General features: G+C 47.1%; 2 protein-coding genes and 1 pseudogene across 4 annotated transcripts in view; all 3 read left to right on the forward strand.

Moving 5' to 3' along the window:
- Aif1l (allograft inflammatory factor 1 like) overlaps positions 1 to 6,859 on the forward strand; it is a 23,264-nt gene extending 16,405 nt beyond the window's left edge. The window contains exons 5-6 of the mRNA XM_021152600.2: positions 3,240 to 3,402; positions 4,336 to 6,859. Coding sequence (XP_021008259.1) covers positions 3,240 to 3,402; positions 4,336 to 4,423 — 251 coding nt within the window. The 3' untranslated portion in view covers positions 4,424 to 6,859. The remainder of the gene's footprint in view (positions 1 to 3,239; positions 3,403 to 4,335) is intronic.
- Positions 6,860 to 7,852: 993 nt separating this feature from the next.
- Positions 7,853 to 19,978, forward strand: part of Nup214 (nucleoporin 214) — an 81,356-nt gene continuing 69,230 nt past the window's right edge. For 2 of the 3 annotated variants that reach the window (XM_021185394.2, XM_021185404.2), the window contains exons 1-7: positions 7,853 to 8,033; positions 9,959 to 10,154; positions 11,235 to 11,386; positions 13,106 to 13,304; positions 13,912 to 13,982; positions 16,006 to 16,069; positions 16,526 to 16,629. In XM_021185394.2, coding sequence (XP_021041053.1) covers positions 7,989 to 8,033; positions 9,959 to 10,154; positions 11,235 to 11,386; positions 13,106 to 13,304; positions 13,912 to 13,982; positions 16,006 to 16,069; positions 16,526 to 16,629 — 831 coding nt within the window. In that variant the 5' untranslated portion in view covers positions 7,853 to 7,988. The other variant, XM_029471045.1, reaches the window with a different exon arrangement.
- On the forward strand, positions 18,116 to 19,914 carry LOC110311844 (annotated as a pseudogene).

Consider the following 19,978-nt stretch of genomic DNA (forward strand, 5'->3'; position numbering starts at 1 on the left):
GAAGGAAGGAAGGAAGGAAGGAAGGAAGAATATGGAAGGGCTGGAGAGATGGCTCAGTAGTTAAAAGTGTGTTCTTTTTTTCAGAGGACCTGAGTTCGGTTCCCAGAGCCGGCATCAGGTGGCATTCCAACAACAGTAACTCCAGCTCCTGGGGTCTCCACCTTCTGATGGTCTTGGTGGGCACTGCACTCATGTGCACACACACACATACACATAATCTTAAAAACTACAATAAAAAATAGTAAGGAAAAAGGACAGCAATGGAAGAATTATAGTTAGAGAGAGAGAAGAGAGAGAGAGAGAGAGAATGAGACTTATACAAAACAAAAACTACCAAGAAGGCTGGGTTTGAGTAGCTTAATAATTGCTATCTAACAATGTTTTTGCATTCTTCTTATCTGAAGAATGTGTCTTCCTGTAAGTGAGATTTTACAGGGTTTTTGCAGACTTTGCGGACTAAAAAGAGAAAATCGTAGGTCACAAAGGTCAGCGGAATTCTTACCATGTGTATGTAGGTCACTAGGAGGTCGATACTCTTTCTGACTGTAAACAGGGATCAGGATCTTGTCTGGGAGTCTTTTCTCAGAACAGACAACAGGGTGTGCTGGTATGGTTAGCTTCAGAGGCCACACAGCTAGCCAGCTGTTCCATGGCTCTTGTTAGGAATCTCCCAAGGACGGAAATAGTGTCTCAGCAAGCCGTCTTCACAACATTTTTTCTTTTGTCAGTTGGGTTAAGATTCTTGACTCTTTGCCAGTAAGGGACTTAAGGGCCGAAGGGCTCCTCGCCCTCCCTGTACCCCTTCATCCTTTATCTTTCTGTTCTGCCAAAAGCCAAGCCCACTCCAGGTCCTTCCATCTCTTGGCCTAGCTCTACTGCCTGGGCATCCTCATGGTACCTCCCTTCTGGATTCCCCAGCCTCTCATCCCAGAGCCTAGAGCTCCCTCCAACCAGGCCTGCAGACGCTGCTTGACTCCTAGACCAAGGAGCTAGTGCCTCGTTCTCCCGGGTCTGTTTTGTGCTTGCTGTTGTCCTGTAGTGACAAGGAGTGTAGACAGTAACTGCCTCTCACCTCCAGCAGAACACACTGCTTCCTACCATCAAGGTGTTGTTGGGGTGACAAAGGCACAGAAGACCAGGTAGGATGCTCTTGACCAGCAGGGCCGAGCCATGATCCAGGCTGCTCAGCCACCCCCAGTTTGCGGATGGAAAACCAAGACGTCTCAGAGAAGTGAAAGGCTTTGGTGGGCTGTTGATGTTAAGATGTGGGCTCAGGCTCAGCCTTTGCTTCTAAACGAGGTCTCTGTTACCCTGCCCCTACCCTGGATGTTCCATTGTATAAATGGATCCAAATGCACTCAGCCAACACTTGAGTAGCTACTGCCATTTAGAAGTTTAGATTTTAGATGATTTCATGGTTTTGTTTTTGTTTTGAGAAAGGACTCATGTTAGTCTAGTCTCCCAAGTGTGGGGATTACAGGAGTGCACCAGCAGGCTAACTTTATACAGGGCAGGGATGGAACCCAGGACTGCATGCATGCTAGGCAAACCTACCAACTGAGCTACATCTTTGTGTGTGTGTGTATGTGTGTGTTGTTTTCTGGACAAGGTTGACGGACAGCTAGAGTTACACAGAGAAACCTTGTCTCAAAGAAAAACTTAGATTACATTTATTATTTATTTGTTCATGAGGAGGGGCTGCTCCACTATGGCAAGTGTTTGACAGAGGACAACCAGAGGGAGTCAGCCCCTCCTTCTACACCCCTCGGGCTCCAGGGATCAAACTCAGTACCTCCCTCCGGCTTGGCTGCAGACACCTTTCCCCATCTGGCTGACTGAGCTATCTTGCCAGCATGTTATTTTAACTGTTATTGATTGGCTCGTGGCCACCATCTCTTTAGATGGATCTGGTGCCCTCACCAATGAGAGAGGCACAGTGGGCCAGGGCACTCGGAAGCTCCCTATAGAGTGTCCTCTAGGAGGTCTTGCCAGTGTGAAATCTGGTGGGCAGCGCGTGAACCCTGTGAACTTTGCCACGGAGAAGCCTGGACAGCCCTGCAGCTTCGAGTCTTGTGCAAGTGTGGCCCACCTCAGGCCTGCTCACCATCCTAGGGCCTGGCCCTGCCCACTCTCCTTTGCTGATCCATTGTTCACTGTGAACAATCCCCAGGAAATAGCCCCAGGAGCCCTGAGGTCAGGCGGGGGCTCTGGGGTGGGGTGACTTTTTTTGGTACCTCCCTTATTTTTCTTCTATTTTGTTCTTTTGTTGCGTTTCCTGCTCTGAGGGATAATTTTGGCTCCCTGTCCCATCGCCCCTAGGGAGAGAGTCTTAGAACAGCTGAGTGGAAGTGGCAGGTGGCAATGGTCTCCACCATGGTGTGCCAGAGAAAGTTGGACTTTCAATGCCTGGGGTCAGGCTAAGTCCCAGGCACCTTGGCTAACCCAGAACACCTGCTGGGATAGCATCTCATTTATCGCATCTGCTTGAGCCTAAAAACCAACCATTTCTTCTTTTTTCTTTTTCATTCAAATTGTTGTGTGTGTGTGTGTGTGGGGGGGGGGGGTACACATGTACATGTGCGCCTGCCTGTGTATGGCTGTGTGTAGAGGGTAGAGATCAGCACCTGTGTATGTGTGGCTGTGTGTAGAGGTCAGTATCTGGGGTCTTTCCAATTGCTCTTCCCTTTAGTTTTTTGCTTACTGATTTGACGAGGCTGGATCCTCTTGTCAGTCTCCCAAGCCCCACGATGGCAGGCTTGTGCCAGTGCCTGAATATTTGCTTGAGTTCTGGGGCATTGAGCTCAGTTCCTCCTGCTTGCAGTACAAGCCCCTTACTGACTGAGCTGTCTCCCTAGGCCTTCCTCATTATGTAGCCCAGGTTGGCCTAAAACATGCAGTGGTCCTTCTACCTCAGCCTTTAAACTGCTGGAATTGTAGACATGTGTCACCCGTCATCCCACAGAGCTGAAGCAGTCCTCCCCAGGACCCCCAGTCAAGAACAGCAAAGTTTGAGTGCAGCCCGTCTGACTCAGAAGCCCAGGTGCCACCTGCTGGCCTTTACTGCCTCTGAGGAAAACAAGGAGGTCTCATCCCTCCGTCCCCAGGGAGTCACCATTGCTGCTGTCTACAGGGAGAGATGGTCACTGAGAATTGTGTGTGCAGCTGTGAGGCATCCCTGGCTCCCTCCAGGGCCTCAGGGTCCTGTCTCCACTCAACAGATCTACTTTTCCTCCTGGCAGATCTGATGTCTTTAAAGAGGATGATGGAGAAGCTGGGGGTCCCCAAGACCCACCTGGAGATGAAGAAGATGATCTCGGAGGTGACAGGGGGTGTCAGTGACACCATCTCCTACCGAGACTTTGTGAATATGATGCTGGGCAAGCGGTCAGCTGTCCTCAAGCTGTGAGTACCTCTTCACCCAATGGGGTCTCAGAGGCAAGGACACCCTGTGTGAGTCAGCGGTCCTCAGGCTGTGAGTCCCTCTTCATCCCATGGGGTTTCAGTGGCAAGGACATCCTGTGGGGAGAGGCCCCGGGCTCAGGGCACCTTACCCATACCCTAGTTGGTGGATTGTTAGTGGTGCTACCTGTTGCATGAGGAGCTTGGGTTTTCTGGGCCTGTTTTCCTTAGAAGAGATTAGCATGGCAACCCCAAGATCGGGGACTTCCCCGATCAATGACCAAAATGATGGTAGCACCAAATCTCTCTCTCTCTCTCTCTCTCTCTCTCTCTCTCTCTCTCTCTCTCTCTCTCTCTCTGTCTCTTTCTTTGTTATGCATGTGGTCTTGTCTGGCCTGGAACTCTCTATGTAGACCAGGATGGCCTGGAACTCACAGAGATCTATCTGCCTCTGCCTCCCAAGTGCTGGGATGAAAGGTGTGGGCCAGCATGGCTGGCCAATGGTGACTTTTTAAAAGATCTGATGGGGGTTGGGGGGTTAGCTCAGTAGTAGAGCACTTGCCTAGCAAATGCAAGGCGTTGTGTTTGGTCGTCAGCTCTGGGGAAAAAAAAAATCTGATGGTAATTTGGGGCAGAACTCTGGCCCAGCCCACCCTTCTCCAGACACTTTGGGTAGGGAAGGCATATGGCCTAGCAGCTGTAGGCTTAGAGGGTTGTACTTTCTTCCACCTTGGACTGGCTGAGCAGTTGGGGTTGGGGAGTCCCACTTCTATGTTGTGCCTGGTTTTTCTTCTGTGAAGTAGGATCACCAACCCACCCCTTCCACACAGCTAGCCCAGGGACATTCTGTTGAGGATGCTGCAGAGGGAAGGCTGGGGAGCTTTCTGTGTGAGGGGAGGAGTCTTGATCCTTTCCTTTCCTTCATCTCCAAACCAGGGTCATGATGTTTGAAGGAAAAGCCAACGAGAGCAGCCCGAAGCCAGCTGGCCCACCTCCAGAGCGAGACATTGCCAGCCTGCCTTGAGGACCCACCCGGACCTTCCGGGCTGCCATCCCTACCCCCGCCTCTCCCTCTGCACTCTGCCATCTTGGCTCATTGTGTTAGGTCTCCTGGCTTATGCCCCAGTGGACTCACTTTTTTTTCCCTCTATGTAAGCACATGTTACCTGACTTAATGAGGCTGGGAATCCCGAGCCTCAGGCCCCTCTGCTCCCTGCTGCTCTGCCCTCTTTATACAAAAGAGCTGACATCAAACCAAAAACTGGAGAGGGCAGGGAGGCTGCAAACCTCATTCCCATGTTTGAAGAGGACCTGACCATCAGTTTATCTTTCTAGGTTTCTAAATTAAATTCAGGCTGCAAGCTGCTCTCGGAAGATCCAGAGCAGGCACAGAGCTCCAGGGTTCCCTAGTGTCCTAGGGACATGCTTCCAGTGCTGCTGGACCTTCTAGCAGCGGCCACTCAGTGGCTAGACCCACAACTGATTCCCTTTTGTTCTTGCCCCTGTCCATTCTCAGCGACATGACACAAGGTGGGGAGGAAAGAACAACCTTTGGGTACTTCAGAGGAACCAGAAGGAACCGCTCCTTTACGGACAGCTCAGAGGGACAGTGGCATGGCACTGTCCCTTGCTAGAGCAGTAGAGGGGTTTTGAGGCAGAGGTGAGGTCAGTGGTGTGGGAGAGTCCTACTTTCAGGGTGGATGCTGAGGGCACCAGGGTAGAAGTGGAGTCAAGTGTTGAACCTCAAACAGAGAACAGGCTGTCTGATTGCACAGTGCCCCCAATCCAGCTATTTACTGTCCTGCCCTACTCACCCCTCCCTTCACTCCCTCAGTTATTTATCGAGTATGTATTACAAGCTTTAAGTTCTCTTGCTTTGTCTCCATGTGTGCTATGTCCAACTCCCAGCTCCCTTTTCAAATCCCTCAAGTCCTGGAGCTTGGGGATTAGACGGAGGTCACATGGCAGATTTTAGCTGGGCCAGTCCTTCCATTTCACTGCTGGCCTCCAGGGGTTAAGTGCCTTGCTGAAGGTCGGTGGGGGCTATCAGAGAGTGTGGACTGGAGACCCGCTCTAGGCTGGGTCAAAGGAAAGGGTAGAGAGCAGCATTTCCCAGCCTGATACTTGAGGAAGGTGTGGTCTCCACGGAACACCTTGGGTCAGGACTCACCCTCCTGAGGGCCTCCAGGTTGGCAGTGAGATTTCAGTAAGCACCAAGCCTAGCTTTGCAGATTGTCTTCCTTACAGCTTCTTGACTGGTCTTCAGAGACCATTTCCAAGAATTCATGCAGCAAAGTATGAAATGTCTTACCCGAGTGGGGAACCTCAGCCTTGACCCTGCTTGTGTTCTGGAACCATTTACTCTGGGCACTCGGGACAAGACAGTCACTCATCAAACATATTTATCAAGCACCTGCTCAATGACACGAGTTCAGTGAAATGGACTGATGCATGAAATTTATGTCTGCTGGGGAATCACTCCCAGCCAACGACAGTATGATATGGGGGGGCGGGGAGGGGCAGTGCAAGAGGTGAGTACCATGTAATCCCAGGGATTCCAGCTGGGCTCATAATTTGGCAAGTGTCAGAGGGGCCTCTGTAAAACCTTAAGTGGAAAAGACAGGGAAGCGTTGAGCTAATGTGGTTTTCCTGTGGCTCTTGTGCCACAGTCCAGTACCCAGGGTGCTGTTCCCACAGCAGTGAGAGAGAGAGTGAAGCAAACAGGGCATGGAATGGTTAGCTCCAGTTCATCCTCTGGTCTCAACCAGTTCAGTGCAGGGGAGAGATCATTTCGCTACAACTGGCTGATTTTCAGCCCTAGGAGCTGCTTCAAATGCACAGTCTAGTTGAAGTTTAAACCCCAGCATTCCTCCCTATAAATATAAAATCCTGTCTACCCTCACCCCATCCTTTGACTTTTTTTTTTTCTTTTAAGATTAGCATCTCTGTCCCCATTTCCTCCTGCCTTCCTTCTCTGAGCAGGCTGGGACCTCGGACTGCATTGGGTCCCTATTCTATGTGACAGAGGAAGGAAGAATCAGCCGGCTCAGTGGGCCCACAACTCATGAGCTTACATGCCACCTCCATAAAGGAGTGCGCCTCTGACCTCTGCAGAGCACCGAAAGAGGCAGTGGTCGGAAGATCAATCTATGGGAAGACTTAAGAATAACCCTTTAATGGAGGAGTTGGCATATATTTGAAGTTGTGTCTGTTGGTTCCAGGGTTTTTAACCTCTCTAGTTAAGGGCTTAGCTTTCTTGGGACATCGGCTGTCTTATTTCTGAAAAAGACCAAATGTAACTGGTGTAACCAGCAGTTTGGGGATTGCCAAGTATGGCTTTGCCCTGTGACTCAAAAGATGTTTGTAAGGTAGATTCGGGTGAATGCCATTATTGTGTGCATGTGTGTATGTATGGATGGGATGTGGTCTCCTGCAGACTGAAATAAACTAGAGCAATTTATCAGTGTCTTTGTGTTTCTTGGGGACAGCTCTGGGCTCAGTAAATTCAGAAGAGCTAGTTGACAATAGGTACCAAGTAAATGAGTGTGTCCTGGGTCTCCCATGTCCCAGACAGACAGTTGACTTCATCTGATTAAGCCCAAGACCCAGGTCTACTGTTATCATTTTACAATGAATAGAGGCTTGCACCCATGCAACTTGTTGAGAGACTGCATCTGACAGAATGTGTCCTCTGGAGCTGACCCACCAGCTCCAAGTTAGGAACCTCTACTTTTATAATTCTTCTCCAGAAATGTCTTCAACATCAGTCAGTATACGCAGATCTGAATCTTAACCCTTCCTGGCTGAAAGCTATTGGATAATTTAACTGCTTTGTGTGGAATTCTCTTACACATTTTTTTCCAGACAGGCTCCCATGTAACTCAGGATATCTAGAGATTGCTATGTAGTCTAGGAAGACCTTGAATTCCTGACCCTCTAATCCCCAAAAGCTGAGATGATAGCCGCGCACCATTTGCGATGTGAAGTGGATATGGCTTATGATCTGAAACGATTGCCTTGAAAGCAGTAAACAAAACCGATCTTTTGTCCCTTTTCCTCTCCGTTTTTAAAAGGGTTCTGCACCGGCACACAGTGCAGTCCACCCGCTAACCGAACCTCTCTGTCTGCTCTTTCCAGCAAACAGTTTCAAAGTTCCTAACTTCTCTAAGTTCCAAGCTTCTATAAAGCCCTGCAGGTTAGTGCTACCCGGAAGCATCTAGAGTTTCGGGATGGCAGAACGTGTGTCTCTCTAAGGAAGAAAATTAAACAGCGAGGCTGCGCACGCAGCATCCAAAGGAAGGCGGACTCCGGCCCGCGCCTTATGGCCACACCCACTGCCCGGAACCGGCCAATGGGGCCTTGTGGATTGGCAAGCGCGCGACTTCCGAGCAGCCCTCGACTGCCTAGGAGCACACTAAAAACCGGCCTGGGTGACGTCAGCCACGCGCGCCGGAAACGCGCATCTACCACGCGCCGCGGGCGCTGAGGGAAGGAAGTTGAGGCCTGAGCGGCCTGAGCTGTGTTTGAAAGGCCGCGGGTGGCAGCGGCAGCGGCAGCAGCAGCTACTTGGACACCCTGAAGGCGGCACGATGGGAGACGAGATGGATGCCATGATCCCTGAGCGGGAGATGAAGGTTAGAGCCTGGCCGGGGCCTCCCCGCCTGCGTAGTCCTGGAGTTGCCTTGGAGCCCCGCCTCTGCCGGCTGCTCCTGCAGTTCGCAGGGTCGCGATCGCTCGCCCCACAGAGCGTCCGCAGCTCTGCGTGTCGCGGGCCTGAGTTCCCTGCAAGTGCAGGTACCTGTCCTTGCGTGGGTTTGTCCACGCCTTCTGAGTTACCCCAGGTACTCTGATGGGCTGGTCGCCTTACGGGTGACAGCGATTCTTGTTTATTGAGTGAGACTTACTGTCGCCACCGTCGCTGCATCTCTTACGACCAGCTTAGAAAGAGGAGCGCATTGAAGCCTTGAAAGCAAATGATCCAAAGTCACGTGGCAAAAGCCTTACATCACTCACGTTTTAGGCATGGTCTCTTGTAGCTCAAGGTGGCTTCTGGTCTTGGGCTCTTGTCTCTGCCTCCACCTCCCAAGTGGTGGGATTATTAGTGTGCCTTACCACAGTTGGCTTAGACGCTCAGTTCTTATTAGCTCTCTCTATACTTGAGGGTGGTCCAAACTACCTAAAGTGGAGCCAAGAAACACTATCTGCCTTCAAAGCCCCTAGTTAGTAGTCAAGTTTGGCACTGGAAATCAGCTTGAACTCGTGAGACTAAAGGAAAAGCAAGCAAATCCTAAGTGATCCCCCATGCTACAACTTCTGGATACTGTGTTAATAGTTGACTTATATACTCTGACAGAATGGAAAGGCAGGGGACCGTAGACAGTTGGAAATGAGTGAATTGCAGGAAGGTGTTAGCCATTTGTGTGACCGGTGAGTCGCTAAAATGCACATAGGGGCGAGTGCTCCATATCATGCTTAGAAACAGTGGCTCTTCCTTGAGTCACCACATGTGCTGAGCCCCGTAATGGGCAAGCTTCATGTTCCTCAGGTATGTTCAGGTAGAGAACTTAGAACCGCAGGGCTAATAGCAGTATTTTAATTCCTGCCAAAAGCCGAAAGGAGAGGTTTGGGTTTTGGGTTTGTCTGTTGTGTTTGTTTTGTTTTGTTTCTTTTGTGTTGCTTCATCACACTGGCCCACCACAAAAAAAAGCCACCAAGCCGCAGTGGTACAGTCATGACTATTAGGATGATAATATCAAAAAAGATAGACGACTTGTTCCTTTATGAATGGCCAGTGTGGCCTCATGGGGAAAGTTGTGTGAACTTTTACCCACCGTATTCAACTGGGATTAAGAGCCCTGCTCTTCCAGAGCTCCTGAGTCCAATTCCCAACACCTACAGGGCAGCACACATTTGTCTGTAGCTCTAATTCCAGGGGATCTGACATTCTCACACAGACACATGCAGGCAGAACACCAGTGCTCATAAAATAAAAATAAATACATTATTAAGAGTATTTCAGTTTATCTTTCAGTAAATATGCATTAAGCATGGACTGCAAGAAAATTAGTATGTGTGGGTGTGCTAGACACCCTTTATGAAGCATTTCATAAGGTTCTTAGAAATACATTTTCTCTTGTAGCTGTCATATTCTTTTCACTAAAATCCCTAGCTGGAGAGTTAGGAGGTGGGGTGGAGGATACAGATAGAGCTTAACAAAGTGATTACAGATTAACACTTTTTGAGGGTATTAGATCCCCAGGAACTGGAGTTACAGACAGTTGTGAGCTGCCATGTGGGTTCTGGGAATTGACCCCAGGTCCCCTGAAAGAGCAGCCAGTGTTCTTAACCATTGCTCCCTCTCTCCAGCCCTCTCTATTTATTTCATTCAGCAAATGTTACTGAGTATTATGCCATGTACCACCAAATACAGAGTCTAAAAACAAAATTGGTGGCCTCAAGGTAATAAGTATATTTTTGTTATCCTGAAATTGCATTTATGGACTATGATAATAGACATGATTTAATTTCTTCCTTGATCTTGTTTCCTATTCTACAACAGGACTTTCAGTTTAGAGCGCTGAAGAAAGTGAGGATCTTTGACTCTCCTGAAGAGCTGCCCAAGGAGCGCTCGAGCGTGCTAACCATATCCAATAAGTTTGGTATGCTCTTCGCCGCTGGCACCAATGGCTTGAATGTTTTCCCTACTAAAAGCCTTCTTATCCAAAATAAACCTGGAGATGATCCCAATAAAATTGGTAAGCGCGTTCTTTGATTTATAGTGTGCAGCAGAGCCAGGGCTGCAGTGGCATACTAGTCAGTGTATTTCCTTACTAAGACACGATTCTGATGTCAAAATTGTGATTTCTTTTGGCCTTGCAGGGAGCTTCCACTTAGTGTGCCAAAGGCCTTTCTGAGTTTTCTTTTCAGCTCTCTGCTATTGTTTCTGTGAGCCACTTCTCTAAGATGAGAGGGAAGAAGACCTTACTGTTGTGCTCAGTAGAACGTGGGCTCTGAGAAGCCATCCAGAAGAAGGCATGGCTGTATCACCCTGCAGACGGAAATGTGTGTCTGCAGCAATGTGTGTCTGCAGCATTGAGCAGAAGTGTTTTCAGCAAGGGCCATAGCAAGGGTCTTGGGATATTTAAAGCAGCATTACCTATGTACAGGAGAGTTAAGCTTAGTTCCTGTAACTAGGTATCCAAGGTATTGTTACTCTGTATCCATCGTGCATTAGGAGGAAGTGGGGAGAGTGTACCAGTGGGCTGGTGAGACAGCAAAATCTTCTATGTTAATACACATAAGCAGAGTTGCTGATGATCAAGACTGCCAGACAAGGACTCCAGGACTCTTGTTCCTTCTGGCAGCTCTGATAGGGGACTGAATCAGCAGGGTTTATAAGCATAAAAACTGTAAGCATCTGGGACAAGTTATAGTTACAGTTTTCACCAGTCAGGACTCTGGGATTAGGGACTCTCCCAAGTGTTTTATTGTTGTCAGCTGACATTGGGTGTAAGTGTTTTTGCTCAACCAATCAAATTCATCTGTTCTTTCTGTTAGGAACAGCATTACTTTTGGGGAACTATTGTTGCTTAGAGAGGGAGTTGGTGAGCTTGTAGAGAGTCCTCTGTTCCCCAGGACCTAGGAACTTGAACTTTGTTCACCCAGTAGGTAAAATGGAGTCTTGAATGTAGAATGTCAGTCCTTAAGACTAGCTCTTTTATCTACACCCAACAGGTGTATTTTTATATAGGTGAAAATGTGTGTATTGACTTGATTAAAGGATTATGACTGTGTGCCTGTTACATGCTGTATTTTTCTGCTTTGTGTTTTTATAGTTGACACAATCCAAGGCTTGAATGTTCCAATGAAATTCCCAGTACATCATCTAGCACTGAGCTGTGATAGCCTTACACTCTCTGCCTGCATGATGTCTAGTGAATATGGCTCCATTATAGCTTTTTTTGATGTTCGCACATTTTCAAATCAGGTAAGCTACTATATGGAAGCAGAGACTTGCTCGTAGACGTTCTAACTTGGAAGCTGTATAAAGGGTGACATGGTTGCTCCATGGTCTGGTAAGGGGGTGTTCATTGTAGCTATAAGAAAGCAAACACTAGAGGAACTTGGAAGAGTCCAGAGCAGAGAGAGAAAGAAGTAGACTGAACATGGCCAGTAGAGTGAATATGGCCAGGGCTCTGGGGACAAGGGGAGATGGAGAATAGAAACAACACAGTGAGGCAGGCTATGAGGAGAGTGAGTAGCTGGAGGAGGGACACTCATGAGCTGTAGGGGAAAAAGTATGGACTCTGAAGTGTGTGGTACTGAAGGAGCCTGAGTGCTCCATGTCACGCTGATAGACTGTGTCCCTTTAGAGGTAAGGGCTAGGACTCCTGGGAGATTGGAACTAGTTTACAGGTTCTCAAGGAAGGTTGAGAACTCCTATAGTCCAGTCTGACCTCAGTTCTGGATATATAAGACTGTCTTTTGGAGTTTGGGGAATTGGAGCTAACTTTGGCCCTAAAAGATATATCTCAGGTTAACATGTGACGTCTTTCTGGATTAAAATAGAGGTTACAAAAATACTCCTTAAATACAGACTCATGAGCTGTTTTAGTAAATTATAATCCTTCCTGTACCAAGTTAACATTTCTCATTTACACACAAGGCTATTGAGTGACGAGACTTCTTAGAGATTTGCTAACGGAGAGGGTCAAGGATCTGCTTGCTTGATTGAGGCTCTCCTGATGTTGGATTCTTTGATCCAGGCAGGCTATTGAGAAGCAGTATAGAAAGAACACTGGCTAGCTGCTTGGGATTAGCTGCTCCCCCCCCCCCCACACACACACCCCCAAGATAGGGTTTCTCTGTGACGCTCTGGCTGTTCTGGAACTCACTCTGTAGACCAGGCTGACCTCAGAAATCTGTCTGCCTCTGCCTCCCAAGTGCTGGGATTAAAGGCGTGCGCCACCACACCCGGCTGGGATTAGCTATTTGTATGGCTTGTTTTTCTCCATGCTTCCTATCCTTCCTATAGTAGAGACAGTTGTCTTCATATTACAGATGAAAAGGCAGATTTCAAAGAGGTTGACACTGGCCAAGCATGCTGGCTCACGCCAGTAGTCCCTAGACTGAAGCAGAAAAAGAGTGAGCTTGAAGCCAGGCCAGGCTATGTAAGCCAGAACTTGTTTCCAAAAACGGAATAAAATTCACCCCACTAAAAACCAAAGAAAGAAATCAAAAAGCCTAGCTCAGGTTATTAAGAAGCAGATCTAAGCTGGGCATTGGTGGTGCATTCCTTTAATCCCAGCACTTGGGAGGCAGAGGCAGGCGGNTTTCTGAGTTTGAGGCCAGCCTGGTTTACAGAGTGAGTTCCAGGACAGCCAGGGCTACACAGAGAAACCCTGTCTTGAAAAGTCAAATAAATAAATAAATCAGATCCAAGAATTTAGTGTTCTCTCAGCTATTTATTGACTCTTTTATTTGCATATCCCTGCCAGCAGTCCCCCTGTGGTGGAATACTTAACAGCCATTTCTAAGTTTCATTGAATTGTTTGTAACAAATAGATTGGTATGGAGTCTTGGTTATGAAGAAATACAGAGCTGGATTTAAGAAAGAATGCATATTCAGTCATTTCCTCTGAATCCTAAATGCCTTTGTGTTTATTAATTTATTAATTTATTTTGCATTTTTCTCTTATTTTAACAGGCTAAACCACTGAAACGTCCATTTACCTATCACAAGGTTTCAAACGATGCCAGTGGAATGGTGAATGATATGAAGTGGAACCCCACTGTCCCTTCCATGGTGGCAGTTTGTCTGGCTGATGGCAGTATTTCTGTCTTGCAAGTTACAGATGTGGTGAAAGTGTGCGCCACACTTCCTCCTTCCACAGGAGTCACATGTGGTGGGTAATAAAGGCTTCCCACCCATAAAGTACGGGCATGGCAGGCTATTAAAAATTTATTTTTGCAAGTAAAGTGGAAGGCTTTTAATTTTGTGTGGACTGCTGGGGAAGGGGAGTGGGTAGAAATTGAGAATATTCTTTATATCTGTAGTTAGTGGTCTTGAAGCCCAACAGCATTCATGAGTTTGTTTGAATGTGTTGGGGCTATTGAGATAAAAAATATTTTGGCACAGCTCATTTAAAACTGGATTTTTGAGAATAATTGTTTCTAAGTCTAAAAGAGTGGCCATCTGAAAGCCATTTGTACCCCATGTAATGCACTAGGAGCAACAAATGGGAACAACACGGTGATTCCTTGACCCTTTAAAGGCCTCCACTCTCCTTGTTTTGCAAAATTCTGCTGGAAAAGCATTCTTGGCTCTCAGTTAATGGCCTGGGGTGAAGTCCTAATTTGCTTGTCTTGCTAAGATGGTTGTACTCTCTCTGCTCTGCCTGGGGATGGTCTCCTGGCCTTCCATGGTGGTGGTGGTGGTGATGTAGCTGTCTAGATCTTGGCTCGCTTTCTTTTTTTTTTGGTTTTTTTTAATTGGCAGCATTTTCTTCCCAGTATGCTGGAGCCCCAAAGGAAAGCAGCTGGCAGTAGGAAAGCAGAATGGAACTGTGGTCCAGTACCTTCCTGTGAGTGACTGCTCTGCACTGGAAAACTCTTCCTAGTTCACCACTCGTGGGGGTGGCTTGGGAACATCTTTGTGACTTCTTTTTTGGTATTAATAAGCAGTTTGTGATTAGGAATGTCTTTGTTAGAGTGCTTGCCTCGCATGTGTGGGGCCTTCTGTTCAGTCCTTAGCAGTGCACAGTAAATAAGTAAGTTATGGTCATCACACTGAGTCTCTGTGAATGGGGAAGACGGACCCCTTTGCCCTTCCAGAGATGCCGCTGTTGTGTGCAGTCTGCTCTCCTCCCTTTCATGGACACTCATGCAGGTCACCCATGTGGACACGCACTGTTTCTGGGTTTCCTTTAAAGTTAAATGTGGCCCTTCACTAGACTCTATTTCCTTCACTTCACAATCAGTTTATTTTATTCCTTTAAAAAGAAAGTTTTAATCCTACCATTTAGAAACCATGATATTTTAGTAGAAAAATTTCTAGTCTCTCCTCTTCCTTCCACTCTATCTTTTTGAGATGTGATCTCAGTATGTGTCCAGTTCATCTTCAAATTTAGTCCTCCTGCCTTCACCTCCTAAGTGCTAGGCCACTGCAGTGTGCTATGGGTTGTTTGTTTGTTTGTTTGTTTGTTTTTTGAGACAGGGTTTCTCTGTTTAGCCCTGGCTGTCCTGGAACTCACTCTGTAGACCAGGCTGGCCTCGAACTCAGAAATCTGCCTGCCTCTGCCTCCCGAGTGGTGGGATTAAAGGTGTCTCATCACCGTTTCAGTCTTGTTGGGGGTTCTTAACATCAAGAAATGTTAAAATAAAACAGCAGGAGGTATTTCCCCTCACAGCTGTGCTCTGTTACTTGGCTTTGTTGGCAGTCTTCCTTGTTTGAAGCAGCCTAAAGAGAGGAAGGAGTGCATGAAGTTAATGGACAGTTTGTGGTTTTCAGCCATCTCAAAGGTTTAGTTTTTCAGTGTGGGCAACAAACAAAGCAGATGCTTCTACTCCTGCATCTGCTCCTCTCCTTGTGAGCCCGTTGTGTTTTGTTTTCTTTTCTTTTATTGAGACAGAGTCCCATTGTGTAGACCAGGGTTCAACTCATAGAGGTCTGCCTGCCTCTGGATTGCTGGGCGTATGCACCATTATGCCCAGGGGCACCACACACACACATTTTATGGTCCTGAGTGTTTTGTGTGCATGTATGTATGTGAGCCACATGCATGTACCTTTGGAAGTTGGAAGAGAGCATCAGATCTCCTGGAACTTAGGAATGGTTGGGAGCCACCATGTGGGTTTGGGGAATCAAACTCAGGTCCTTTGCAAGAGCAGCAAGAACTCTTAACCAATGAGCCTCTTTAGCAACTGGGAGTGCAGGCAACCACTTTTGCTTGTTGTTGTCAAACACTGTTATGTGAAGTTGAGTGCATACTCTTTTGGGTGGTATTAGCATCTAAAATGATAATGCAGTTTATTGACTTATATTGTTCTGCTTTTTCCTTATTTGATTGTTTGCTTGTTTGTTTGTTTGTTTTGAGACAAGGTCTCTATTTAATCTTGTCTGTCCTGGAACTTGCTGTGTAGACCAGGTTGGCCTCCAACTCAAAGAAATCTGCTTGCCTCTTGTCTCCATGGTTGGGCTAGAATTGAAGATATGGGTCCCCAGGTCTGACCTTCCCTTTTTATTTTTAACAACTTAGTAGACTGAGGTCATCTTTCCAGCTCTGTGTGAGGAACAACTCTCTCCTCAGTGGCTCCATAGTAACCTTCTGTGTAGAAAGGCCCGTATGCTCTTACTGATGGTCATGCATCAGCACTACGAGCTGTGGCACTGAGTGCTGCTGCACTGAGCCTTCTCTCATCAGCTGCATCTGAAGGTGTCTGGGCATTTCCCTGGGTAGGCTGCTAGGAAATGATGGTGTTCTCTCTGGGGACTTGTGGTGGAGGCGGGAGGATGGAACACCTATTTCTAGGGGCTCTGATTGGATTTGATTGCTTCACTGGCTGAAGCATTATTATTTCCTTTGACATTTCTCAAATCTCTTTCAGACTTTGCAGGAAAAAAAGGTCATTCCATGTCCTCCGTTTTATGAGTCAGATCATCCTGTCAGAGGTAACAACTGCTTTGCTTATTCTCTGGACTCTACTGCAGCCATTCTAGCCATGTGAGATCCTCTGTCCCTACTCAGGAGAGTGTGGGAGCCAGTCTCACACTTAATGTGAGTTATTTAGTTGTTTAGCTTGAAATGGATCTTACATTTTTACAAGAATTCCTCATCATTTCCCTAGTAATAATCCTGTAGAAAACCCACTACTTTTAAGAAATTGGGCCAATTAAATCGTTGTGTCTGAATTATTATTATTCATCACAGGATAGACCTTTGGTAAAGCCATAGTACTTTGTTTTATTTGATTAGTTGCTTGGTTTTTTTGTTTGTTTGTTTCTTTTTTTTTCTTTTCCCGAGGTAGCTCGGGAAAATAGGTAGCCACATGGTGGCTATTCCAAATTAATGCTGCTTTTTGCTTACTGACATTGGTTACTTAGGAATTAGGGATGTGTGTTTTTCAGTTCTGGATGTGCTATGGATTGGTACATATGTCTTCACGATAGTCTATGCTGGTGCAGATGGGACCTTGGAGACCTGTCCAGATGTGGTGATGGCTCTACTCCCGGTAAGCATGTGAAAGATTATCTTGTTTTCTGAGACTCACAGAAGTCTTGTACCAATGCTGCTTAGAACTAAATTCCTTTCCTTAGTAGCTGTGATGGTAGACTCAGGGGTAAGGTTTCAATGTTACACCATGGTCCTGGGACCAAAAAATCTGGTGTCCATTTATAAAGTATTTATTTGGGGGCTTGCTTACAGTTTTACAGGATTAGCCCATGATCATCATAGCTTACAGGTATGGCACTGGAGCAGTAGCTGAGAACTTGACATCCTGAGTGGAGCAGCAGATATCGAAAGAGACACTTGGCCCAGTGTGGGCTTTTGAAATCTTACAACCCCCTCACCCAGTGGCTCACCTCCAACAAAGCCATACCTCTTAATCCTTCCCAAACAGTTCCATTAACTGGGGGACCAAGCATTCAAGCAGATGAACCTGTGGGGGCCACTCTCATTCAATCCACCACAAGAATGATTGAATTATGAAGTTTAAAAAAAAATGGATAAAATGTGTTTACTTATGCTGTAATTTAGAAAAGCAAGGAAATAACTTGATTTTTAAAAATTATTTATTTCATGTGAATGAGTGTTTGCCTGAATGTATTATATGTGTATTTTGTGTGTGCCCAGTGCCCACAAAGGTTGGAAATTGGCATGAGATCCCCTGAAACTGGACTGTGATTGTAAGCCACCATTTAGGTGCTAGGAACTTAACCCAAGTCCTCTTGGGTTTAGACCAGTAAGTGCTCTAAACTACTGAGCTGCCTCTCCAGCTCCTATCTTATTTTTAGTATTCATTTATTTATCAAATATTTAAGAGATGCAGGTAGTATGTGGGGCACTGCTTTAAAGCTGAGCATAGAGAGGTGACCAGGTCAAAGTCCTAGCTTTTAAGGATCCTACATGCTGACAAATGGGGTAGTTGATAATTTGTAGTAAGAAAGTAATGGGGTTTGGGGATGGAGAAAGGAAAGCAGACAGGGCAGGTGATGACTAGGGCAGCCATTGCAGACAGGGTCAGTGAAGGCTTTCCTGAAGGCTTCCGCTGAGCAGAACTAAGTGGAGCCCACGGGTGAAGAACAATAACATGAGCTACAAAGCGTTGCCAAGCTGAGGGCATTGAAAGCAGAGGATGCTGAGCTTGCATTTTCCTGTTGGAGTTCGGCTGCTTTGCTTTGCCTGAGATGGGGTCTTACACTAGCCAGGCTGTGGTCTGCTTAGCCTCAGATGCTCACTGTCTTTATGCCTCAGCTCCTGAGAGTTGGAATTACAAGTGAGCTTCTGTGCCAGCTTCAAAATCCATAAAATTATTTAGAAATGTTTAGTATAGAAGAAGACAGATACTAAGGCCATCTCTTTTTGGGGGGTGAGGGAATTTCAAAACAGGATTTCTCTGTGTAGCCCTGGCTGTCCTGGAACTCATTCTATAGAACATGCTGTCCTCAAACTCATCGAGATCTGCCTGCCTTTTCTTCCCATGTGTTGGTATGCTTCACTGTCTCCCAGCAAGCAAGAAACAACTTGCTGTTTTAGTATATAAATTTCCAACTCTCTGCTTCCATTTTCTTGGAGATAGGCTTACTGTATGTATAATCTGATTGGTCCTCAAACTCTTAACTCTTGCTGCCTCTACCTTTAAGTGCTTGGTCAGGAAATATCAAAATAAAACAGGAGGGAGAACTGCTGCTTCCCTCGAGACGATGGACACTATTATCACATCCCTCACACCCTCCAATAAAGGTTACAAGAATTCTGCAGCTCACACAGCTATAGAAACCCCATACTCCATGAGCTCTGCACTCTTGATTGTCAGTGTGTCCCTTTCTCGTGCTGTGAATGATGTTAGAGCAGGACCTGGCAGATGTCCTTCAGATTGTAGTGTAAGACCTGAGTCCTGACCACCCAGTTGTTTTGGAGAATCATGTTGTGACAGATGATGGTGAGCCTGCTTTCAATTGCCAGGATCCCTCTATAAAGTTTCTCCTGTACTCTGTTAACCAGACAATGGTTGTGGTTGGATAGCATTGAGGCCAAGTTGCAAGCTCTCAAGGCTACTTGCAAACCCCTGGAGGAGAATCTAGACCTGGTCACTAACATACAGCACAGTCCCATCCAGGTCCCCATGGTGGCTGGTTCCCCACTTGGCTACTGCAACAATGTGCTATGCGCTGTTCCTGAGTGTTGATAGAACACCATTGTGATAAGGTGCCAGGTCAGGATGACAGCCATGATGAAGATGGGGAGAGCGGGTCAAAGAGCAGTCACTCCATGTTTAACTGAGGCCAGCTGGGAAGCCAGAACATTGGAAGCAACATCACACTTGCCACCCTGAACGCTGAAGAAGACTATACCAATGACACCTGGCTGGACGATGAGATTAATCCTGAGGTGCAGGTCCACTGTGCCATCATCCCCTCAGATATGCTGCACATCAGCACAAACTTGCACAGAAGAGAAGGTGGCACTAACTGCTGGACTACCTCTTGCCCTATGAAGTACAGGCTGTGACTAGCTTGTGAGGCCAGGGCAAACATAGGAAGCAGCAGCTGGACCCCCTCACTATCTATGGCCTCGTCTATAAATTTGGAATCATGGAATTGGACCTGTATCAGGTCAATTAGAACATTGACTCTGAGTACCATACAGCCTGGCAGTGGAAGTATCGAGGCCAGAGCTTGGTGGTTAAGAGCTTCTCTTGGAGGACACCATCCTCATCCTCATAGTGCCTCAGAGACCATGATAGGCACCCCTCTGCCTACCAGAGAGCTACTACAGTCATAGCCACAGGTGCGACGCTCCATGTTGGCCAACGCACAGTAAATGCAGATCTACCAGATTGGAGAGGTTGGTGATCCTACAGGGTCACCTCCACATTGCCCAGGTTCCTTAAGGGGAGCAGGTACAGATCACACAGGACAGTGAGGGCAAACTGCAGATTCATCATGTTGGTCAGGATGGATAGTCATGGGGCCTGTGCCAGAATCTCATTCCTGTCAGTGGTGACTCAGTGGCTGGGGTAATCGTTCTCAGCTTTGGCCTGTGGGAGGGGACAAGCTTGATCTACCTGGCCTGCTAGAAATGAGGTGGTCCGGGTACTACAGGGTGCTCATCATAACCAGGGTTTCTTCAGACCCTGCTGCTACAGGAATAGACAGGTTGCAGCTGCAGGGCAGTGACACTTAAGTTTAGTACATCCAGCTGGTGCCTATGAGCAACCCCACAGCTGTAGCTCACATGGGCATAGCAGCCCATTCTGCAACTGGAAATGCAGCTTGAACATGGAGCCATCTAGATCTAGTGAGTCCAGGCATTGTCCCCTGCTCTCTTGCTTCAGCAAGCACCTGTGGGTTCTGCAG

The sequence above is a fragment of the Mus caroli genome, chromosome 2 (assembly GCF_900094665.2).
Source record: "Mus caroli chromosome 2, CAROLI_EIJ_v1.1, whole genome shotgun sequence".
Taxonomy (NCBI): domain Eukaryota; kingdom Metazoa; phylum Chordata; class Mammalia; order Rodentia; family Muridae; genus Mus; species Mus caroli.